We start from the raw sequence: 23,440 nt of genomic DNA on the forward strand, positions 1-23,440 counted from the left end.
CAATAATAATATTGTCATCCCTCTTCACCCGATTAATTTTCTTTTTATATTATTAGCTACTTTAATCTTCCAAGTCTATTCTTTTCTTTTTTTTTTTTTTTTAATGTATCCCTGGATTAGGCTCGCTGTTTTACCCAGGCTACGTGTTTAAATAAACGCTGAGCTTTCGCTCTCCGCACAAAGTTCTGCCAGAGGCAAGTTCTGAGAGCTTTACTCCCCCAAGCCCCCACCCCGCCCATCCTTCCCGCAACGTTAGCTGTCTGCACCTGCAAATTCTGCACTTTGCTTTCCCATCGTCCTCCTGTCTCTGAACGGAGGAAACGGCCTCTTCTTTCCGAGTCCTGCTTCAGACAAACGCAGTCTTTTTGCTACCGAGGGGGGCGGGGACCCTTAGGGTAGAGGCGCTGGTGTTGAGGCTGAGTCATGTCAGCGGCCTGTTCAAGCACCGTTCATGCACTCAAATGACACATGGGTAACACGAGGAAACCCAACAGCCAATCGGAACGCAAGCATCTTTGTGTCAAGGGCAGTAACTGCCCTGCCCGACCCGGAGAAGAAGCCCGACAGGACTTTGGGGTCAAACTTTCGGATCGCGCGCCCCGCCTCCCAGAGGACCGCTTCTACCACGCTGCGAGCGCGTCCCCGTTTCTGCTCGGGCGTAGCTGATTGGAGGCGGGCGGTGCGCGCGGCCAATCCGGGGCGCCCTCCGCCGCCCTTCTCCCCGCCCCGCGCCCCGCGGCGCCGTCAGCTGCGGGCGCCCGGGGAGCTGGCGCCGCAGTCAGCTTGCGGTCTCCAAGGGTCCGCCCGAGGAAGCCGAGGCTGCGGACCCCGGCGCCCGGCCATGGCCTCCCCCGGGCTGCCGCAGCCCCCCGCCGAGGGCTCGCCCTGGCCTCTGCGCCTGCTGCCCGCGCCTCCCGGGCTGCTGCGGCTGGACCCCACGGGCGGCGCGCTCTGGCTGCTCAGCCTCGCGGCGCTGCTCGGCTGGAGCTGGCTGTGGCGGCACCGGGCGCGGGGCATCCCTCCCGGGCCCACGCCCTGGCCCGTGGTGGGCAACTTCGGCTTCGTGCTGCTGCCTCCGTTCCTCCGACGGAAGAGCTGGCTGCACCGCCGGGCGAGGGCCGCAGGGACGGAGCCCTCGGCGCTGAGCCCGCAGTTGCTCCTGGCCGACCTGGCCCGCGTCTACGGCAACGTCTTCAGCTTCTTCATCGGCCACTACCTGGTGGTGGTCCTCAGCGACTTCCACAGTGTGCGCGAGGCGCTGGTGCAGCAGGCCGAGATCTTTAGCGACCGCCCGCGGGTGCCCCTGGTCTCCCTCGTAACCAAGGAGAAGGGTGAGCTGGAGCCTTGGGGGTCGCGGGCAGCGTGAATGCGCGATGCGGCGCCTCCTGCGCCCTTTCCAGCAGCCGCACCGAGCCCACCCGCACCCAGCCCCGAAGTGGCAGGGAGCGGCGTCGCGCGACCGGTTAACGGTGCCCTTAAGATCGTGCTGAGCTGCTGGATGGGTGACTCGACCATAGTCGGAGATCGGAAGTAGGAAACCCACCGGAAAGTTAAGGAAGGGTAATGGGGACAGGGGTGGGAGGGATGTGTAAAAGCCAGGTTCTACCTTTCCAGGGATGTTCTGTCCTTCCCAGAGCAAGGCCTCATTCTCAAGGCTGTGTGTCCCCAGGGGGAAACCTTGGCCATGTTAGAAGGAGGCAGGGATATTCTTTACAGCTTCTGAGTTCTGAATGAGAGCTTAAGAAGGTATTTTCCATAAGATAAAAGGTCCAGGAAACATGTTAGGAGCCTATTGGCAAACCTCTTTTACTGGGTTTGTAGCTTCTGCTGTCTGCTTCTGGAAATCCAAGTTGGGCAGATTTGAATGTTGGGAAACATATTACCTACTGCAATAAAAGATCACATTTACCCTTTCCCTAACTCCATCACCCCACCCCTTTGTTTATCAGTTTTACCCTTTGTCTTACTGGCTGCTATAGACCCAGACTTTTTTTTTTTTAATCTGAGTCAGATGTTATTTTAATTGCTTTTCATCAGTCAGGTGTTACATTTAAATGTCTTTCCCTCCGGAAATTTTTTCTCACTTCCTATCCAGGTTAAGCTCCCTTTTGGAACCAATTTCTGTGCACAACTGCTTTAACTTTACCGCACTTAACAAAACTGGGGCTGCATAATTTTGTAACTGGATGTAAGTCTTCACTACTAGATTGATATCTAGGAGAATGTGGAATGTGGCATAAAGAGATCCAGGCTTTTTTGAATCTGATTAAGCCAGAGTTCTGCATCAGGATTTTAAATGAATAGAAATGATGATCATAATGTTTTAAATATCCCACTGAAAAACAAATGTCACTGTTCATAATTCACCAACTCCGTGCCTTCACACATCACTGCTGCTTCTACCTAGAATTTTCTTTCCATCTCATGGCTGCCTGGAGAACTCCTGTTTGCTCCCCCCCCCTTTTTTTTAACTTATTTATTTGATAGATAGAGACCACAAGCAGGCAGAGAGGCAGGCAGGAGGAAGCAGGCTCACCGCTGAGCAGAGAGCCTGATCCTAGGACCCCGAGATCATAACCCGAGCTGAAGGCAGAGGCTTTAACCCACTGAGCCACCCAGGCGCCTCTCTCCCTTTTTATTAAAAAAAAATTTGTGGTGAGATCACATAACATAAAATTTGCCATCTTAATCGTTTTTAAGTTCAGTGACACTAAGTCATTGACATTGTTGTGAAACCATTACAACTATCTGCAGAACACTTTTCATCTTGGAAAACTGAAACATCATACCCATTAAACAAATATTTAACAACTTCCTCCTTGGGACACATGGCTGGCTCAGTTGGTGGTGCATTCAGCTGTGATCTTGGGGCCATGAGTTCAAGCCCCACATTGGGGATAGAGATTACTCAAAATTAAACAAAAAACAAACAAACAAAAACCCTTCCTTCTTCTCTCTAGCCTCTGGCAACCACTGTTCTGTTCTAGGTACTTGATATAAGTGGTATCATACATTATTTGTCCTTTTGTGGTTGACATTTTTCACTTAGCATCATGTTTTAAGGTTCTTCCCTGTTGTAGCTTGTGCGAGAATTGCCTTCCTTTTTTTTTTTTTTTTTTTTTTGAGGGTTTTTTTTGGGGGGAGTTTTTTTTTTTTTTTTGGTTAATTTATTTGAGTGAGAGAGAGCTTGAGGGGGGAGAAGGTCAGAGGGAGAAGCAGACTCCCCATGGAGCTGGGAGCCTGATGCAGGACTGGACCCCAGGACTCCAGGATCCTGACCTGAGCTGAAGGTAGTCGCTTAACCAACTGAGCTACCCAGGTGCCCAATTACCTTCCTTTTTAAGTCTGAATACCATTCCATTGAATTTCTAGAACTCATTTTGTTTAGCCTTTTGTCCCCTGATGCCACTTGGGTACTTCTGCCTTTTAGCGACTATGAAAAATGCTGCTGGGAACATGGCACACATCCATTCAAGTCCTTCTCCATTTCATTCTTTTGGTAGAAACCCAGAAATAGAATTGCTTGATCATATGGCAATTCTATATTTAAGTTTTTGAGTACTGTCCTACTATTTTCCATGGCAGCTGCGCCATTTTACATTCCCTGGAGGCAATGAACCAGGTTCTAGTCTGTCCACATCCTCACCCACACTTGTTATTTTCCATTTTTTGCATACCTGCTTGAAAGTCACCTCTTTGAGAATGTGTTCGCTGACATACTTCTCCACTCCACCAAGGAGAGGTGAGCTACCCTTTCTCCATGGTTCCACTGTTTTATTTCAAAACCTGCTCCCCTTCCACTCCGGCCAGTCAGTCAGCATATCTCATCCCTTCCTCCTGCAGACACAATTCTACATCCACCCACTTGTTTCCATTTCCGTTGTCAGCACCCTCAGTCAGTACCATCATTTTTCATCTGACGCTTGAAGGCTTTTAACTAGCCTGCTTGCTTCCACTCTTGTTTTTTTAATCCACACAGCAGCCAAAAGGATCTCTTTTTAAAAACCATAAATCAGGGCCGCCTGGGTGGCTCAGTGGATTAAAGCCTCTGCTTTCGGCTCAGGTCATGATCCCAGGGTCCTGGGATTGAGCCCCGCATCGGGCTCTCTGCTCAGCAGGGAGCCTGCTTCCTCCTCTCTCTCTCTCTCTCTCTCTCTGCCAGCCTCTCTGCCTACTTGTGATCTCTCTCTGCCAAATAAATAAATAGAATCTTTAAAAACAAAACAAACAAAAAAAACCCCATGAATCAAACTTGCCTCCAGCTCCATCCTTGACCTATTGTGCCCCAAACAACTTGATCCCTGCCTGCCTTTCTGACTTTAGCTCTTTTGATTCTGCCTTTACTTGTACATTTCTACCTGTTCTAGAAAAATTAGGCAGATTTCTGCCAAGCTCGTGACTGTTCCAGTCTGCTGTGTTTGTTGTCCTTGGATGTGGAATAACTTCTCACTTTGATCGACTCCTTATTTTCTCTCAGGCCAGTTGTCACCTTTCAGTTCTGTTTTAGACACTGCCCAATATCACAACTTATTTTATCTTGTTCATATTTCAGTCACTGAACACCGTGAAAATATTTAGGTTACTACAAGCCCCACCTACCAATGGGATAGAAACTCTGTGAGGGCCAAGATTTGGTTTGTCTTATGAACCACTCTTTCCCCCACTTAATTGGTACAAGTAGGTAATCAAGAAATGAGTAGCTATGTGCATATAAGCATCTGTTGATACATTTACCACATTATAATTTTTTTTGCATGTCTGATGCACTTACTACATTATATTGTTTTTTTTTTTTTTTGCATGTCTGTCTTTTCCTCTGGATTTTTTTTTTTAAGATATGAGTTAGATTTCCTTCTTTGAGGTCCTTGGTGGGTTTATGGTTTGCTGAAAATCTGTAAGAAACAGTTTCTAAGTATTAGTTGGGTCACAACTTATTATTAGATCCTTTATGTAGGAAGAGACTGGGAATCTGGGGTAACTTGGTGTTTCAGCATCTCAAAATATTCATTCCTGCAAGAGACAGGATTTTTTAGGTGATACTGCTCTGGTATTCTAATGGATGTGTGTTGGATCATGGGCTGTAAACTGAGAAAAATACTGTGGCTGGTGAAGGTGATGGACAAGAGAAGGTGAAGGAAGAACCATAGTCACAAAGGAAGTACTTGTGGCATTAACCTAGAGTAGAGAACAGATAATCTGAATAGGAAAATGGAGATAGCTGAGGAATGTTTTTAATGGAACTTTTTCAACGGTGAAGAATAAAAGGGGAGAATGTGAGTTTATTTCAAGATGTCCCTCAGAGGCGGAAGGACCAGACAAATTCTGAGCAGACTTTATAGATCAAGAAAAGGATAGACTGAAGTTATCAGCCTGAAGAGAGAAGCCATGAGAACTAAAGGCTGAGCTACTTGGCTACCTTTGGCTACTGTTTCCAATGGTAGAATTATAAAATGTGAAGTTGCCTAGGAAAGAGATGTGTAGAGAATAGGAGAAAGAGAAACAGTATTAGGAATTAGAGGTTAATAAATTATTGATTACAATATATTTTTGGAGAATGTTGCTGCTAAAGTTGCAAGACTAGCAGAGAAGTGAATGTTTCATAAACAGTGATATGTGCAGGTAGGCGTGAAATAGTTGACAGCATGTTGCCAAAAAGTTCTAGAATGTGGGAGGTTGTTTATTTTGTTTATTATATTTGAATTTTTCAAAATATCATGCTTAGACAAGTTGATCTTCTTTTAAGCCCATGAAGACTATAGTAAGCTAAATATGCCATAGAGATATTTCACATTAGCCATGGCCATCATATTCTTTAATCTATATAATTGTTTTTCTGAGCAGGAATAGGAAATAAAGTTACAAAGTTAGAACCAAGGCTACCAAAGAGTGCTTTACTCTAAACGTGGTCTACTTCTTCTCAAAGGTTTTGCACATCACATTTTTATTACAAAATATTTCAAATATGAAGTTCAGAGAGCAATATAAATTCATTTATTTACCACTCAGATTTGCTTCAGATTCATAAACAATACAGAGCTTCATTTGGTATTTTTTTTTAAACTTATATATGTTATTTATTTGTTTGTTTGAGAGAGTTCACGCAAGATCAGGGAGTGGGGGCTGGGAGGGAAAGATGGAAGAATCTTAACCTGTCTCTACAACCAGCATGGAGCCCCGTGTGGGGGCTTGATCTCACGACCCTGAGATCATGACCTGAGCTGAAATCAGGAGTCAGATGCTTAACTGACTGAGCCACCCAGCTGCCTTGAAATTACCTTTCTTTTTTTTTTTTTTTTTAAAGATTTATTTATTTATTTATTTGACAGAGAGATCACAAGTAGACAGAGAGGCAGGCAGAGAGAGAGAGAAGCAGGCTCCCTGCTGAGCAGAGAGCCCGACATGGGACTCGATCCCAGGACCCCCAGATCATGACCTGAGCCGAAGGCAGCGGCTTAACCCACTGAGCCACCCAGGCGCCCTTGAAATTACCTTTCTACTTCCAGTTTTTGTTAGCTGATTTATTTCCTTGTTGATAGAAATTAGATCCTTTCTAATTTTAAAAGATTGCTAGAGGCTTTGAACAAGAGCGAAAGCAAGCTGTAGAGCCATAAAAATGGAAAGTAAGGAAATTTGGAAGAAGTTTAAAAGTATAGACTAGTCAGTGTTGACTACTTTAAAGGGGAACATGATACAAAAATGAAATTAGGAAATGAAAATAGAAAATGAAAGTTCAAATGAATTTAAAAATGAACGAGGAAAGCAGGATAACCAAATTTTGTAGTAAGTGCAGTAAAATAGGTATTTGAAATCATTATGTATTCATATCAAGAAGGCCTGAATTCCCACTAAGAGGAACATTTCTCTGACGCTACAGAAAGAAAGGACAAATATAATCAGTGGATGGATAGCGCCTTCTCTGCTTCAGGAGGAAGAAAATACATGTGTGATAAATGGAAATTGCGTCATTTAATGTAAACTAAGTATTTTTACTTTAGTGTATGTATATTACTATAAAACATGAAACGTGGGAAAGGAAAAAAAGAATTCCTTTCCATTCTTTCCAAATAGAATTGAAAATCTCTATGATCACTGTTATTTTGAGATAACCATTATTGACATTTTAAAAAGTTATTTTTATTAACATATAATGTATGATTTGGCCCAGGGGCACAGGTCTGTGAATCATTTATGTATTGCCTTTGTCTTAGCCTATTTGAGCTGCTTTAACAGAGGACCAAGCTGGGTGGCTTATCGTCAGCAGAACTGATTTCTTAACAGTTCTGGAGGCTGGGAAGGGCAAGGTGAAGGCCCCAGCAGACTTGGTGTCTTGTGGGGACCCGCTTCCTAGTCCCCAGATGGCCATGTGTAACCTCACATGCTGGAAGAGGGGCAAGGGAGATCTCGGGGGCCTCCTTTACAGGGGCACTGACCTCCTTCATGAGGGCTCCACCTTCATGATTTCAGTCTCCTCCCAAAGACCTCCCTTCAGATACCATCCCATTGGGCACTGGGATTTAGCATATGAATTTGGAGAGGGACACAAACATTCAGCCTGTGGCAGCCTTCCAGTATTTTTTCTATTTGTATTTGTACATGTATTTTTTTCCTTTTTTAGAAGTGTAGAACCAATTAGCAACATATAATACATCATTAGTTTCAGGTGTAGTGTTCAATGATTCATCAGTGGCATGTAACACCTAGTGCTCATCACATTTTACATGTATTTTTTTTAAAGGTTTCTTATTTATTGATTTGACAGACAAGAGATCACAAGTAGGCAGAGAGGCAGGCAGAGGGAGAGGGGGAAGTAGGCTCCCTGCTGAGCAGAGAGCCCGATGTGGGCCTTGATCCCAGGACCCTGAGATCATGACTGAGCTGAAGGCAGAGGCTTAACCCACTGAGCCACCCAGGCACCTCTTACATGTATTTTTTAAAAATGTATTTCCTTCTTTAAAATGGAGTCATATTCACATTGTTTTTGTCGCTTAAATTTTCTGAGTATATTTCCACATTATTCAGTATTCTCCTGCAAAGATCATAAGAGCTGTACACCATTCCTTTGTGAGAATGTATCACAGTCTGTTTAGCCTATCCTGTATTTGGTTTAAGTGGATTTTTGTTTCAACTTTCTACCACCTATTCCTCGGACAAGCTCTCCCCTCTGAGGACCTCTTTGTCTTCACCACACCTTTGTACCCACTGACTGCCTTTGGAGCATGAGATGCCCTATCTTTATATGAACTCCCCTCTCTGGCCAGTGATTAGTCAAGGGATAGACCCAGATCAAAGATGACTTGATCAGAATATCTTACGTCTCTGTACCAGTGGCTCCTCTGTAGGCTGGGCACAGAACTCAAGAATTTATATTTACAGTGTAGTTCAGAAAACTCAAGACACAAAATAAACCTCGGGTATCCAAATTGCTATCATCATGAAATACTGGACTAAAGCATTTGAATCCTCCTCCAGCATTTTTCAACGTCGATCTGGTCTTTTCTCTCTGGTGGGGAAAATGGGAGATTAGGAATCCCAAAATAGCTCCTGATGCTTGGAAAAGGTGGTTTGCAATAGGGAAGAAATGAAGCCATGCAGAAAGTAGTGAAAAATCGGTGCAGGGAGAAAGAGTTGTGTGGGCTTTAGTCTTCTCTGATCTGATAACGCCCAGCTTTTCCTGCTTTTGTTTCCACAGCCTAATTGGCCTTTTTGCCAAACCTACTTCAGGTTATATTTTTGTCAAACCTACCTAAGGATATATTTTTGTCATTCCCAACAAGAAGAGTCCTAATTTTTGCTTTGGAGACATTTTTATGTTTTAGTATTATCATCCTCCTTGAAATGAAGCGCTTGTATATATCCATGAATACAGTTGCTTTTCAGGGCTAGGAGTGGAGAGGTCAGCAACTGTAGAAAGGGCCTGAATCTCTTTCAGACAGTCCTAAGACCTTAAGCCATTCTGGCTCTGAAACATGAGTGTTTTGTGAAGTTTGGAAGCTTGAGGCCTTTAATTCTTTCCATGTGCCACTCATCCGAGCATTCTCAGGCGTGGTCTCCTGGGTCACCTCTTTTGTCCAGGATTTCATACCTGTCAACTTATTGTCAGATGTCCCAGTCTTCAAATATCCGCCACTTCTGAGTAGGTTCTCTCCATCTCCTTGCCTTATCTTAACCTGATTCTTTCTAAAGATAATTTAGCCCTTCTTGTAACATCCTCTTTAACTTTTTTTTTTTTTAAGATTTTATTTATTTATTTGGCAGAGAGAGATCGCAGGTAGGCAGAAAGAGAGAGGAAGAAGCAGGCTCCCTGCGGAGCAGAGAGCTAGATGCGGGGCTCAATCCCAGGACCCTGGGATCATGACCCGAGCCGAAGGCAGAGGCCTTAACCCACTGAGCCACCCAGGTGCCCCACATCCTCTTTAACTTTGCTCAAGTTTTTTATTTTTCTAAAATGTGCCTTCACACACACCTTTATTTACAAATGTGGCATCTGTTCACGTGTCCTCTCTTCGGAGAAGTGCCAGCTTCCCTCAGCTGACGTGGTGCTCCTTCCTTTGTCTACATTACAGCTTCAGTACACCTCTGACATACAGCATCCAATCAATATATCCTAGCAGTGCAACATTCAATACAGTCCAACATGAAACATTCAATACTGTGCACTCCAACTGTGCAACTTCAGCACAGTCCAACAGAAAAATTCAAGACAACACATCCCAACAGTACCACATTCAACAGCATATATTCCGACTCTGCAAATTCAGTACAATCCAACATAGAGCATTCAATACAGTATGCAATTTCAGTACAGTCTAACATACAACAGTGGATATGGATTGTTGGTTGATCTAGTTCCTCAAAAGACTAACACCTTAAAGAGAGGTATTATGTCTTTTTAATTTATATTCCTTTAGCAATTGGCACATGGGGACTCTACATAAATACTGGAAAAACTGTTAGAAAAGAGGCATTTTAATAGGTAAAATATGTTTGAATACAAATGTACAGTTTGAAAGATAGTAGATGATACAGGCTGAAGACCTAATAAAAGAAAAATAGTTTCTTGAGAAATAGGACAAAGCACAGATGTCATGTGTGATATCTTAAATTAGACAGCAGTTAAAATTAGTGTCAAATCATGAAGTGAGGAAAAAGAAGGGGACCAATGTCTCCATACTGAATCAGCAAGACTTGGCCATGGTTAATTGCAGGAAGAGTGACTAAGCTGCATTTGCCTAGGAAATAATTTATGGGGCTTAATTGAATCAAGGGAGAATTTTAGTGTCAGGAATGGTTAAGACATTTCCATTTCTTCTTTGTCTTGATAATCACACACTAAAACAGAGGGACTTTTAACAGAAGCACACACTCTGTCCATAGTGAAGTGAATCTACAATCCTGCACCACAACATTCGAAGATAAAAAGTAGACCTAGGATTCGTCAATGACTTCATAGAGTGGAGGATGACCACTCCCTAAGTGTCTACATGGAGGAGAGGAGTGTACTAGTGGAGGGTGAGACAGTTTACCCTGCAGAACCCCAGAAAGTCTCAGGAATTGGAGGTCCAGTGATTACAGGGGACAGGGATGAGCCACTGAGTTTGAAGTACATATAAAATACAGCTAGACCAGTTCCTTATCACCACAGCCACTCCCTCAGAAAACAGAAAGTAAATGCTCTGGGCACTCTTAGGTTTTAGTGACCCCTTGGACAAGGATGTGGATTAAGTGGAGGGAGGGCAGAGAGATATGACCTTCTATCACACAAGATGAAAAGTTGCCTCTAGATAAAAGAGGACTCTTGAAGAATTTCACTTTGAGTGAAAGATTGAATTTGACAAAGAACACCTGACAAACCTGGCCACCAGCACAAGAAAACAGGGAAATTTGTCTGTCTTGGCTTGGGCCCTGGGAGAGAAAGTGTTCTCTCCTACCAACAATCCCTGCTGCAAGTACCCTGCCATTTTAGTGCAAAAGAGCCACAGACTACATGTAACTGAAGTACAGTGGCTCATTAACTGGCTGTGCTCTAGTAACATTTATTTATAAACCCTGAAATGTGAATGTCATGGGTTTCATGACATATTGGGTTTTTTAAATATTTTTTAAAGATTTTTACTTATTTATTTGACAGACAGAGATCACAAGTAGGCAGAGAGGCAGGCAGAGAGAGAGAGAAGGAAACAGGCTCCCTGCTGAGCAGAGAGCCCGAGGTGGGGCTCGATCTTAGGACCTTGGGACCATGACCTGAGCCGAAGGCAGAGGCTTTAACCCACTGAGCCACCCAGGCGCCCCCATGACATATTGTTTTGATTTTTTTTCCCAACCATTTAAAAAGCAAAAACTAATCTTTGTTGAATATATATATATATTTTTTTTTGACCATAAAAAGAGGCAACAGGCTGGATTTGCCCTGTGGGCTGAAGTTTGCTGATTGTTAATCCAGACTGTAAATAAATGTGTTAAAAATTTGAGGGTGAGAATTCACTCTGTTTCTCTAAGTCAAAAAAGGGCAAGAGAAGAAAAGAAGAAGAACAGATACAGTAGGACAAAGTTCAAAATAATATATTAAAAATAAATTGGTAATTATATTAAATGTAAATGGAAAAATTGACTGGCTAAGAGATTGCTGGAATGGATATTTTTGTTAGAATGGATTTTTTTAAAAAACCCAAATGTAATATTAATAAATTTTTTAAAAAGATTACTTACTTATTAGAACATGCATGAGAATGTTCACAGGGGGAGGAGCAGAGGGAGAGAATCCCCAGGCAGAATCCCACTGAGTCTGGAGCCTGACCCTGCTGATCTCAATGACCCATGAGATCACAACCTGAGCCAAAACCAAGCTGAAACTGACTGACCAACCCAGGTCCCCCCAAATGTATGCTATTTTAAAAGAGACATACCCTCCCCCCAAAAAGAGACATATCCCAAACATAAGGGTACATTAAAATTCAAAATAAATGAAAGGAAAATGTTATACTGAGATAATACTTTAAAAAGGAAAGCTGATATCTTTTTGACAACATTTACTTTACATATACTTTTGACAATATATATTTTAAGTCAAATCATTGTTAAGAAGTAGTGAATTAAGTGGTGATAAAGGAAGCTTTTTATTAAACCAGGTATATATAATAATTTTAAACTTGCATGTACCTAAGTGTATATACATCTAAGAGAAAAGATAGATAGATAGTTATAAAGAGCTACATAGCAGAATTCTGTAGCAAAACTTGCAGAATTGCAAAGAGAAGTTGGTAAATGTACCAGCATACCAAAATATTTTAACATTAGTATTTGAATAATTGAGAGAGCAGGAAGATAAAAATTTGCTAAGGATACAAAAGATTGGATTCCAACATTTATCAGGTTTCTACTGGACATATAAAGAACCCTGTATCCAACAACTGATTTAGATAAAAATTCTTCTCAATTTTTTTGGAAATTTTATTAAAATCGATCACATACTAGGCTAAAAAGCAAGCCTCATTAGTGCCAAAAATCAGTGTAAGACCAATAAATTTAGGTAGCAAAAAAAATTATAACAAAAAATTTTTAAACACGATTATAATGAAAATGCATGCAAACAATACTTGTGGACTGTAGCTTATGTGGTACTCAGAGGCAAATGTAGATTCTTAAGTTATTTATTGGGATAAAGGTCTGAAAACTAGTGAGTTAGATGACCAACCTTATGTATCTGGAAAAGAACAAAAGCATGAAAGAAAAAAAAAAAAGGAATGTATCATTATAATTTTAGACAGATTCTTCCAGAGAGAAAGAGTATACACTGGCTCATTTCAGGAGGCCAGTATATTCAGACAAGTGTATTATGAGAGTGGAAATTTATTGGCCATGAAAAAAATATTAGGGGGGGCCCTGGTGGCACAGTTGGTTAAGCATCTCACTCTTGGTTTCAGCTCAGGTCATGATCTCAGGGTTGTGAGATGGAGCTTTGCATTGGGCTCCACACTCGGCTGGAATCTGCTTTGGATTCTCTCTCCCTCTCCCTCTGCTGCTACTACTCTTGATCTCTAAAATAAATAAATAAGTCTTTTAAAAATATATTAGGAAATCAAATCCAACAATTAAAACCAAAATAAAACTGTAACCAAAACTGGATTTATTCTTGCACTGCAAGCAGCTTCAATTATCAGAAAGAAGGCAGTTTTCACATCTGTAAATTAAATGCAATTCCAGTGAAAATCCCCAAAGTTTTTTTTTAATAGAACTTGAAAAAACAAACTGACTTCAAAGTTTTATAAAAGAGTGAAGAGCCAAGAATAATAATAATTTAAAAATAGTTTTGGGGGCACCTGGGTGGCTCAGTGGATTAAGCCGCTGCCTTCAGCTCAGGTCATGATCTCAGTGTCCTGGGATCGAGCCCCGCATCAGGCTCTTTGCTCAGCGGGAGCCTGCTTCTCTCTCTCTCTCTGCCTGACTCTCCGCCTACTTGTGATTTCTCTCTCTGTCAAATAAATAAATAAAATCTTTAAAAAAAATAAAAATAAAAATAAATAAAAATAAATAAAAAATAGTTTTGAAAGAAAACAAGAAGGGGGGTTTCCTATTAGATGTTAAGACTTACTATGAAGTCTTATTTGTATCTTAAAAAAGTAACAGTGATTAAGACAATGTACATTAAGCACTTCATATCATAACTTGGCAAGTCTTCTGTACATCGAAGATATACATATTTTATGACTCATCAATCTACTCTTAGCAATGTCTTCAAAATTCTGAGGAAGTAGAAGAGGTAGAATATGTTTTTTTAAAAAATCTTAGAAATTTGCCTCCCAGGCATTTTTGCTTTAGCAAAATCAGGGAAAGAAACAAGAAAGAGGAAGAAGTAGAATCTGGGAAATAGGTCCAACACAGGAGAGTCTAAGAAAAGTCCTAAATAATGCCACACAGAAGTTACCAGACACCTGAACAGAAGATCTAGGAAGGCAGCTGCTGTGGATTTGAGCAGATATGTGGCAGAGTCCAAGGAGAAAAGCTGAGTTGATAGATTGTCTCATTTGTTTGACCACACGGATGTCTATTTTGAAGGGCATTTTATGGAGGTGTTCAAGACTGTGAGATTTAACCACAGAGAAGGGTCTATATTTACAACATCCCAGTGCCGGGCACATAGTCAGCATTCAGAAATATTTGTTAAATACGTGAAGCATGTCTTCAAAAGTACCAGAAATGATGTCGATTAAAAATGGGAAAGGAGAGGGGCACTTGGGTGGCTCAGTCATTAAGTGTTTGTCCTCAGCTCAGTCAGGATCCCAGGGTCCTGGGATCGAGCCCCACGTCAGGCTGCCTGCTCAGTGGGAGGCCTCCTTCTCCCTCTCATACTCCTGCTTGTGCTCCCTCTCTCCCTGTCTCTTTCTGTCATAAATAGATAATCTTTTTTTTTAAAAAAAATGGGAAAGGAGAACCAGCTGGAACAATAAAGGGCTCATGGAAAATAAGAGGGTGAAATAGGTGATAGGAAACGAATATTTGAAAACAATTTGACACAACATCTTGGAACGACTCTGTTGGGCTTTGGTGGTGGGACATGTATAACGTAAGAGAGGATCAAATAAGGTAGAGTTGTGGAGACCTTGAGTTCAGAGGTTTTTAAAGTAGGGCTATTGCCAGCAACAGACATTTTAGAGTACCTGCCAGCTATTCGGATCCAAACTGATAGCTGGGGTTTATAATCCAGTTGGGCTGTTGATTTTTTCAGTTAATATTTAACAAGCTCCTCCTATATCCCCAAAATGATGCCAGAAACTGGGATCTTAATGGTCGGCACAATCCAATAATGTCCCTGCCTCATTCTATTCAGAATGCTGAGAATATGGGAATATCCAGCCTGAAGCACTTTTTAAGCCTGGATTTACTCTTAATGAAGCCTAAGATTTGGAAATTTATGCCAACTCTGGAAATTGAAATTCTTTCCTTTTCATTTTACCGGGAGTTCCTACCTATCATAATAAGCTTTATTGGATATGATTTTTGTTATTAGGAACATGTACTGTCTTGATAATTCAATTTTGCTAATCATTCTTCTTGGTGGTGATCTCTCCCTGTGCCTGAATTTTGCACACGGGACTTGACAAACACAGGTCACGCCTCATCGTAGGCCCTGCTCAGTAGGATCAGGCACTGTTCTCTCTCAGCTTCTTTCTCGCTGTCCTTTTGTAGGGATTGTGTTCGCACATTATGGCCCAGTGTGGAGACAACAGAGGAAGTTCTCACATTCAACTCTTCGTCATTTTGGCTTGGGAAAGCTGAGCTTGGAGCCCAGGATTATTGAAGAGTTTCAGTATGTGAAAGAGGAAATGCAGAAGCACGGAGAAGACCCCTTCGACCCTTTCCCCGTTGTCAACAATGCTGTCTCTAACATCATTTGCTCCCTGTGCTTTGGCCAGCGCTTTGACTACACCAATAGCGAGTTTAAGGAGATGCTCAATCTCATGTCGAGAGCGCTAGAAGTCTGTCTGAACACCCAGGTCCTCCTGGTCAACATCTGCTCCTGGCTCTATTATCTTCCCTTCGGACCATTTAAGGAATTAAGACAAATTGAAAAGGCTATTACTACTTTCCTTAAAAAAATCATCAAAGACCATCGAGAGTCTCTGGATGTAGAGAACCCTCAGGACTTTATAGACATGTACCTTCTCCACGTGGAGGAGGAGAGAAAAAATAACAGCAACAGTAGCTTTAATGAAGATTACTTATTTTATATCATTGGTGATCTCTTCATTGCTGGGACTGATACCACAACTAACTCCTTGCTTTGGTGCCTTCTGTATATGTCACTGAACCCCGACGTTCAAGGTAATTAACCTGTACCTCCTTCATTCAAGCAAAGCCAGAGTATTTAAATCGGTGTCAGCAGCTTGGGAAATCCTGTAGCTCCTGGCACTGAGCAGTGTCTTCAGGCTGGTAAACAAAGTGGAAATACTCGAATCCCATAGGGAGTTGGGAAGGTGTTAACAGTGCAGCTCCCAAGTTTCTAGACAGTGGGGCTAACGTCCTTTCTTCTTGCCCCTGCTTTAAATCTCTACGTCTGGTTGGGTGTGAAATGTATGCTAGTGGAAGACTTTTAGAAAAGAAGGACCATCCAGGGCTAACGGGTGTTACAGTGATTATCTGAACCAGTCATCTTGTTCTGAAAATGGGGACCAGGGACCCAGAGAAGCTATGTGACTTTCTCAAGATCACAGAGCTATTTTGACCACATCGATACTGATAGGTAGAGTCTGGAAGTTCACAGTGGAAGACCAACAAGAAGGACAGTGTATTGCTTTTCTGTTGTCCTATAACAAATCACCACAAACTTAGTGATTTAAATGAACATGAATTTGTTATCTTAAAGGTCTGTGTCTCACTGAGCTAACATCAAAATGTTGGTGGGGCAGCATTCCTTCCTGGAGGTTCTAGAGAAGTTTCCATTTCCAACTTCCTTGGCTCCTGGCTCCCTTCCTCCATCTTCAAAGCCAGACATGTTACCACTCTTCTGAGCATTTCCTTTTACTCAGATCTCCCTCTGACACTAAACTGGGAAAAGTTCTTCGGTTTTAAAACCCATGTAATTAGTGCACACCAGAAAATCCAGGATCATCTGCCCATCTCAAGGCCCTTAATCAAATCACACCTGCAAGGTCTCTTTTTTGCCACATAAAAAGTATCATTTTCCTAGGTTCTGGGGGGTTGGGGTGTAGACATCGCTGTGGGGCCATCTTCTGTTTATTACGAATAAGATCATGCTTACTTCATTAGTTAACAAGTAAACAAACAAACAAACTTGTTAACAAGTTAAAAGTACCAAATTATCCCCAAATTTGGCAGCTTGAAACAACCACCATATACTATCTCTCATAGTTTCTGGGGGTCAGGAATCCAAGGGCATTTCACCCAGGTGGTCTGGCTTAGGATTTCTCGTGAAGTTGTTGTCGAGAGGTTGGCCGGAGCTGCAGGCATCTGCAGGCCTGACTGGGACCGAAGGGTCCACTTCTAAGACAGCGTGTCCACTTGACTGTTGGCTGCAGGCCTTACCATTTGGGACTTTCCAGTAAGGCCGCCTGACTTGGCAGCTGCCTTCCCTCAAAAAAGAGCAAGTCCCGAGACAGGAGCCACCATGTCTTTTATAACCTAAGCTCAGAACTGACCCACCATCCCTTTTCCTTCCTTCTGTGCGTCACACAGACCACCGTGGTACAAGGTGGGAGAGGATGGTAGGAGAGGACCGTACAAGGATGTGAAACCGAGAGGCAGGGATCCCTGGGGCCCATGCTGGGCTACCTCATGTTGTCACATAAGACCTGAGAGAGTCCACTCATTATTCATATGAGGGAATGGTTGAGAGGTCTCCCTAATTCCAGAATGCTTTCTCCTTTACCCGTCTATCTGTCCTGTTAGCCACTTTTCAAAGTTGCCTCTACTTGGAATGTGTAACCAATGCTTCCCTCCCCAAGGCTGAGTCAGGTCTGACCTGCCCGCTTAGCAGTTGTGGGTATGACGTGATGACAAGTATGCATAGGACGGCAGTCTCAGTTCTGCTAGCTTATCTTCTGGATTATTATTTGTTATTGTTTAATTTTGTTTTGTTTCGTTTTTCATTTTTATAATAGAAAAGGTTCAGGAAGAAATCGAAAGGGTCATTGGTGCTGACAGAGTCCCTTCCCTCACTGACAAGGCCCAAATGCCCTACACAGAAGCCACCATCATGGAGGTGCAGAGGCTGACGGTGGTGGTGCCCCTCGCCATTCCTCACATGACCTCGGAGAAAACAGGCAAGTCTATGATCCCTCTCCTTTGAGTGCCCTTGAGGGAAGCCCAGGCTCTTAATCCAAAGGAGGTGAAGTGATGGCGTGTGGACCATTCTGAGGGTTGAACATCATGTCGTGGATAAGCAAAGGTTACCCAGCTTACCAGGGAGAGCTCTGGCCTTCAGCTGTTGGTTATTCAGGTCCTGGTGGTCCTGTCCAGCTTGTCTTACAAACAGCTCTCCAGAGGTCAGGGCACGCATACTTACGCTGTCAAGCACGTTCTGCTGCCATCTAAGATGGCTGTATGGACAGGAAAAACAAGTTAACACAGGCCCCTCTCAGTCTTCTTGGAGGATCAGAAAAGCTAGTCTATATGTCAAATTAAGGATTTTAACTGGGAATTACCCTACTTTACCTTTTATGGTTTTACAACCGAAGCACGAATAGTAAAGACTTAGAAGAGCCCTTCTGATTCTAAGGGCACCTGTTTCAACTTCTCACCTACACTGAAATGGGTCCAGTTTGTCATGTCGTTGACACGTAAGGACCCAGACTCTATGTAACTCCCTCATAAGAAGGAACTTACCTCCTCTGGAGATAGACCATGATGTGAAATATATATATATTAAATATATATATTTAATATATATATAACATAGTCATATTATATATAATATATTATATATATATTATATATATAATATAGTCATAAGGCAGTTGTAGGAGTCAATACCTTATAAATGACATTGGATCACTTCATGTTTTCAAATTGATACACTGGGTGTGCATATGAACTTGTCAGCTGCTAAGAGCCTGCATTGACTTCCCTGTACAGCTAACCCTTGGACAATACAGTGTCAACTTCATGGGTCCACTTATACACAGACTTTTCTCAATAAAATATTGGAAAATTTTTTGGAGATTTGTAACGATTTGAAAAAATTCACAGGATGAACTATGTAGCCTAGAAATATCGAAGAAATTAAGAAAAAGGTATATCATGAATGCATAAACCATATATGTAGATATAATTTATCATTTACTACCTTAAAATATAGCTGACTCTTGAACAGCATGAGTTTGAACCATGTGGGTCCTCTTACATGCAAATATTTTACCCTGCAGTATTGTAAATATATTTTCTCTTATGATTTTTTTTTAGTATCATAAAATTTGTAATTCTTTGGAAAGTTTATCTGGAATGCCCTATGATTTCTGTTTCAGTGTTTTCTATTATTTGTAATGTTTTTCTGGTTTTGTTTGATTTAATTCATTAACTCAACATCTGTTAGAGCAACTCCTATGCCTTACCTTGATCTAGGTCCTGGGAGCATGTGGTGAGGATGCCAGTTGTTAAGGTCTGGCCCCTACCCTCCGGCACCTCAGTGTTTAGTCTCCACAAGTTAAGTAGCTAGGTATGTAAGTGGATTTTTTTTTTCCAGATAGTGATGTTTAGGGAGAACTATTAGTAAGAACGTGTTGAATGACACTGTTTTTTGTTTTTGTTTTTTTTTTTTTTTTTTTTTAGTGCTCCAAGGATATACCATTCCTAAAGGCACAGTGATATTACCCAACTTGTGGTCAGTGCACAGAGACCCAGCCATTTGGGAGAAACCAGACGATTTCTACCCTAATCGATTTCTGGATGATCAAGGACAACTTATTAAAAGAGAAACATTTATTCCTTTTGGAATAGGTCAGTTCAACTTTTGTTTCTTAATGGCATAATTAAAGAGGTAGAACTAAAAGAATCTTGTGTCATTTCATGATATTGTTTTAAAAATAATTCTTTCTTGGGGAGCCTGGGTGGCTCAGTTGGTTAAGCTTTCAACTCTTGATTTCAGCTCAGGTCATGATCTCAGGGCTATAAGATGGAGCCACGCATTGGGCTTGAGCTCAGTCAGCACAGAGTCTGCTTGAGATTGTCTCTCCCCCTCCCCCCACTCATGCTCTCTCTCTCTCTCTCTCTCTAAAATAAATAAGTAAAATCTTTAAAAATATTTCTTTTCTAAGATTTTATTTATTTGACAGAGAGACAGCGAGAGAGGAAACACAAGCAGGGGGAATAGGAGAGGGAGAAGCAGGCTTCCCACTGAGCAGGGAGCCCAACGCAGGGCTCAATCCCAGGACCGCAGGATCATGACCTGAGCTGAGGGCAGATGCCTAATGATTGAGCCACTCGGGCGCCCCCAAAATATTTCTTTCTTAGCAAACAAATGTAAGAGAAGAGGTAAATAACCAAGCTAGTACAGCCCTACTATATTCATCTCAGATTTTAAAAACAAAATGAAAGCAATTGGCATTAAATCCTTAAATATGACTAAAAATCTCCCTTTCTGAGCTGTCTCAATGATTGAGTCCCAAGAAACTGTTGGTGTTAAGAGCATCTCGTTACCTTCTGCTGGACTGGTGGCTGAGAGGCTGGGTTCTGGAATCTCACCAGTCCCTCTTTTAGACACCTGGATGGGCACATGCAGGATTCTGTCTATAAAAGAGGAATGCTCCAGAGAGTCTCTTCTGACTCATTCTCTCTTTAATCTTCCAGGTAAGAGCAAAGGAAAGAGATAAAGTAGGTCTGAAGGAGACAGAGTAGCCTGGATCTGTCTCTAGTTCCCATCTAGAATGAGGATAAGTTTTCATGAGCAGGAATTAAAATGTGAACTAAGTACATAAAAATTCTGAGCAGCATATTCTCTGGGAAGCCATGAGGAATATGTGGCCATTTTATTTTAAAACTCTCTATATATGCATATAAAACACTTAATTGAGATATATAAAAATTGCTCTTCTCGAGATAGGAAGAGCCGGGGGTATTCTAATCACAGCTTTTTCTTCTGATCTCATTTTTAGGGAAGCGGGTATGTATGGGAGAACAACTGGCAAAGATGGAATTGTTTCTGATGTTCGTGAGTCTAATGCAGAGTTTCACCTTCGCTTTACCCAAGGATTCTAAGAAACCCATTCTGACTGGAAGATACGGTCTAACTCTAGCCCCACACCCATTTAATGTTATCGTTTCAAAGAGATAAAGAACTTGCCCAAGAAGAGAATGTAAATACATTTCCTCCTCAACAGATTCTTCCTTCTGCAGTTGACGATAGACCCAGCAGTGCAGTGGCCTCTGGTCAGACTTGGACAAGGAGACCAGACGTGGGTAGAGCTTGCATCATCTTGGACCATCCCTCAGCAGGGTGCTTCTGTCACTTTAGTAACGCACGTCTGTGACTTAGGGGATGGGGACCCAGGTGCTGGGTCGGGAAGCAGGAGATCCAGATTTGTTCCCCCATGGCTTCCACCAGTGAACATTCCTCCCCATCACTCAGTGCCTCAATCACTCATGCATCCAATGAGGTTAAGAAAACGTGCCTTCTCTCCCTCCTCAGCACTTAGGAAGGTCAAATGCCACGTGTCTTTCCCGACTTCACAAAAACTCTTGTTAAGTACAGAAGAACAAATTCAGAAGCTGAAGGAAGACCCTCCATCTTCAGACCTGTGACAACACGGAAGCGGGGTTCCAACTTGAATACTTTGCCAGAGAAGGATGTGGGTTTCGGTCATGATGAGTTAGAGCTTTTCTTCCCACAGATCCTATGTCAGTCCTGGGAGGGGGGAGGCTTGTTTTGCTACTGTTGTCTTTTCGTTTTGTGATTTAGTTTTTTACATTTTGTAGACGTACTCGAGTGCCCTTGTCAGGTATGGAGAGGAAGGGCTGTTTGGATGTGTATGTCTGCCTTCTGTTTCAACTACTGGCGAAAGAGGTGGCTTCACAGTGCTGAGTTGCTCTCTGCTGAGTTGCTTGAGGGGCTATAGCTCTACCTTTCCACCTGAGCCCTGAATAGTGAGCTTGGGAATTCTGATTCTGGGATTCCTCGGGGAAGGATACAGGCTGTGCCAAAAATGCCTTTCTTGTTCTCCCTTCCACGAGGCTTTGTCTGTCTCACCTTAGTACTTCTCAGAGACACAGAGGCATTCTGAATCTGGTTAATAGAACTGTATCACTCCTTCATAAGGATGGTCCCTCCAGAAGAATGGTTCTCAAAAAAGGCACTGAGCCCTTTTGGGGGTACTTGGAAATGTGTAAGGTGTAATGTGAAAGGCTATTAGCCTTTCCCACCTTGCGGCCAGGATGCTAAGATTCTGGGCAGACCTGAACCAGGAGGAATAATCCTGCCTCCTCTGCCAGTATTTCCCCAGCGAGGGAATGCTTCAAAGAATGGCCAGCGCACTCCTGGATTCTCCCATAGCCCCTCCTGACAGAGAAGTAACCACGATCCTAAGACGCTCACCCACAGTTTGGAGCGTTCCCTCCTGCTGGCACCACACTTGGGACTTTCCTTGTAGGCCTGCATAATTCTTATAGAAACTCTAGTAAGAAGACATTATTTTGTAGCTGATAGAGCCGAGCATCAGCCAAGTGAAGGTACCTAGTTAGAAGGTCCCGCTGTTCATTTCAGACCTACGAGTCCTTGTGACTGGAGAGTTCTGTCCAAACCACTACTCCTTACTGCTGCCTCCTGAGCCATGGGAGTCTGCTTGGCGTTTTCAGTGCAGATGGATGAAGTCCAGGCAAATCTCTAGGTGCCTTGAGGACTTTTGTCAACTAAACAACAACAACAACAACAACAACAACAACAACAAAACACAATAAAACAAATAAACAGATTGTCCAGGAATTGTGAGCGAATGGAGCAATTGTGGTCTAGATTTGTGATGAGATGATGCTTGTGTGGTTACACTGTATCTTGAGCAGGACAGTTTGTTCCTGGAATTTTATATGCGTTTGAATTGCACTAATAATTTGGCATTAGCAAGTTCATTACTCCTTAATTTATACATAAATTTTCAACATTCCTAACCAAGCAGTTTGTAGCTTACTTGGGGGGTGGGGGAAACCTGTTCCGTGAGATTTTGTTGAAATCAGATGTTCCTTAAACTTTTAAATACAGTGCCTCAGACTGTAGCACTTTAAAAACATCTTACATGGTAAGTCACTGAAAGGACTGTTAACGCTTTCCTTGTATATGTTGGCATTTTATGGTTTTATACCTTTCGATTTATTAGATGTATAAAAATAATAGTAATTTGTTTTATATATCTTCCAAATACCTAGTTTTTAATCCTCATCTTTAACATAATTTTTGGTGCTTTCATAAACTTTCAGTTTTAACTGAAATAGTATCACGTCTGGTTTTTTGTTTCTCGTTTTAACCGCTAAGCAAAAAATTTTTTAAACTTAATGTCCAGTTAGGAAATGGAAGAGGGAGCAGACCTCCAAAGAGAGAAAGATGGTCACAATTTAACAGAAACATGGCTTTTAAACTGGAGGATACTTCTTTTAAACTCTCCCCCTCAGAACACAGTTACTTTCAGGACTGTGCTGCCCCTCAGGTTTCTGATTTCCCATGCCCAAATCCAGCCTTATTTGAGGGAGGGATGAATCTACAAAAGCCCACTGTGGCAAAGTAGTGAGTATTTGTCTAACACTTCTCAGCTCTGGGAGAAGAATTTTCTTAAATACCTCAATCGTGGATTTTGCCTACAGATGAGCCCACTGACGGCTTTTTCCTTGTCCCACTCTTCTTCCTGATGTCGTAGCTCAGAGGTCACTTCCTCTCAAAAGTGGTGTTTCTGGAGAACTCCCTGCTGTAGCCTAATGTTTGTGCATCCCCCCTAAATTCATATATTCA

The 23,440-nt window shown here is 42.2% G+C and overlaps 1 protein-coding gene across 2 annotated transcripts; it reads left to right on the forward strand.

Moving 5' to 3' along the window:
* The first annotated feature begins 710 nt into the window (after nucleotides 1-710).
* Nucleotides 711-22,926, forward strand: LOC116584576 (cytochrome P450 2U1). 2 transcript variants are annotated; one of them, XR_004283239.1, is made up of 5 exons: nucleotides 711-1,331; nucleotides 15,184-15,819; nucleotides 17,616-17,777; nucleotides 19,075-19,168; nucleotides 19,282-19,368. XR_004283239.1 is itself a non-coding variant. In XM_032333093.1 (5 exons), exons 1-5 carry the CDS (start codon nucleotides 842-844, stop codon nucleotides 20,780-20,782), a joined length of 1,635 nt encoding a protein of 544 aa, XP_032188984.1. In that variant the 5' UTR covers nucleotides 712-841; the 3' UTR covers nucleotides 20,783-22,926. The 2 variants fall into 2 exon arrangements, 1 of the variants encoding a protein (XP_032188984.1); XM_032333093.1 differs by lacking the exon at nucleotides 19,075-19,168 and adding an exon at nucleotides 20,604-22,926 and having other exon boundaries at nucleotides 712-1,331; nucleotides 19,282-19,449.
* Nucleotides 22,927-23,440: the final 514 nt, after the last annotated feature.

Source organism: Mustela erminea, chromosome 2 (assembly GCF_009829155.1).
Source record: "Mustela erminea isolate mMusErm1 chromosome 2, mMusErm1.Pri, whole genome shotgun sequence".
NCBI classification, from domain to species: domain Eukaryota; kingdom Metazoa; phylum Chordata; class Mammalia; order Carnivora; family Mustelidae; genus Mustela; species Mustela erminea.

Bases quoted from the DNA above. Each gene is read 5' to 3' on its own strand.
- LOC116584576 (XM_032333093.1), top strand. From the start codon at position 842: ATGGCCTCCCCCGGGCTGCCGCAGCCCCCCGCCGAGGGCTCGCCCTGG. The intron at 1,332-15,183 runs GTGAGCTGGAGC...GTCCTTTTGTAG, and splicing joins CCTCGTAACCAAGGAGAAGG to GGATTGTGTTCGCACATTAT. The intron at 15,820-17,615 runs GTAATTAACCTG...TTTTTATAATAG, and splicing joins ACTGAACCCCGACGTTCAAG to AAAAGGTTCAGGAAGAAATC.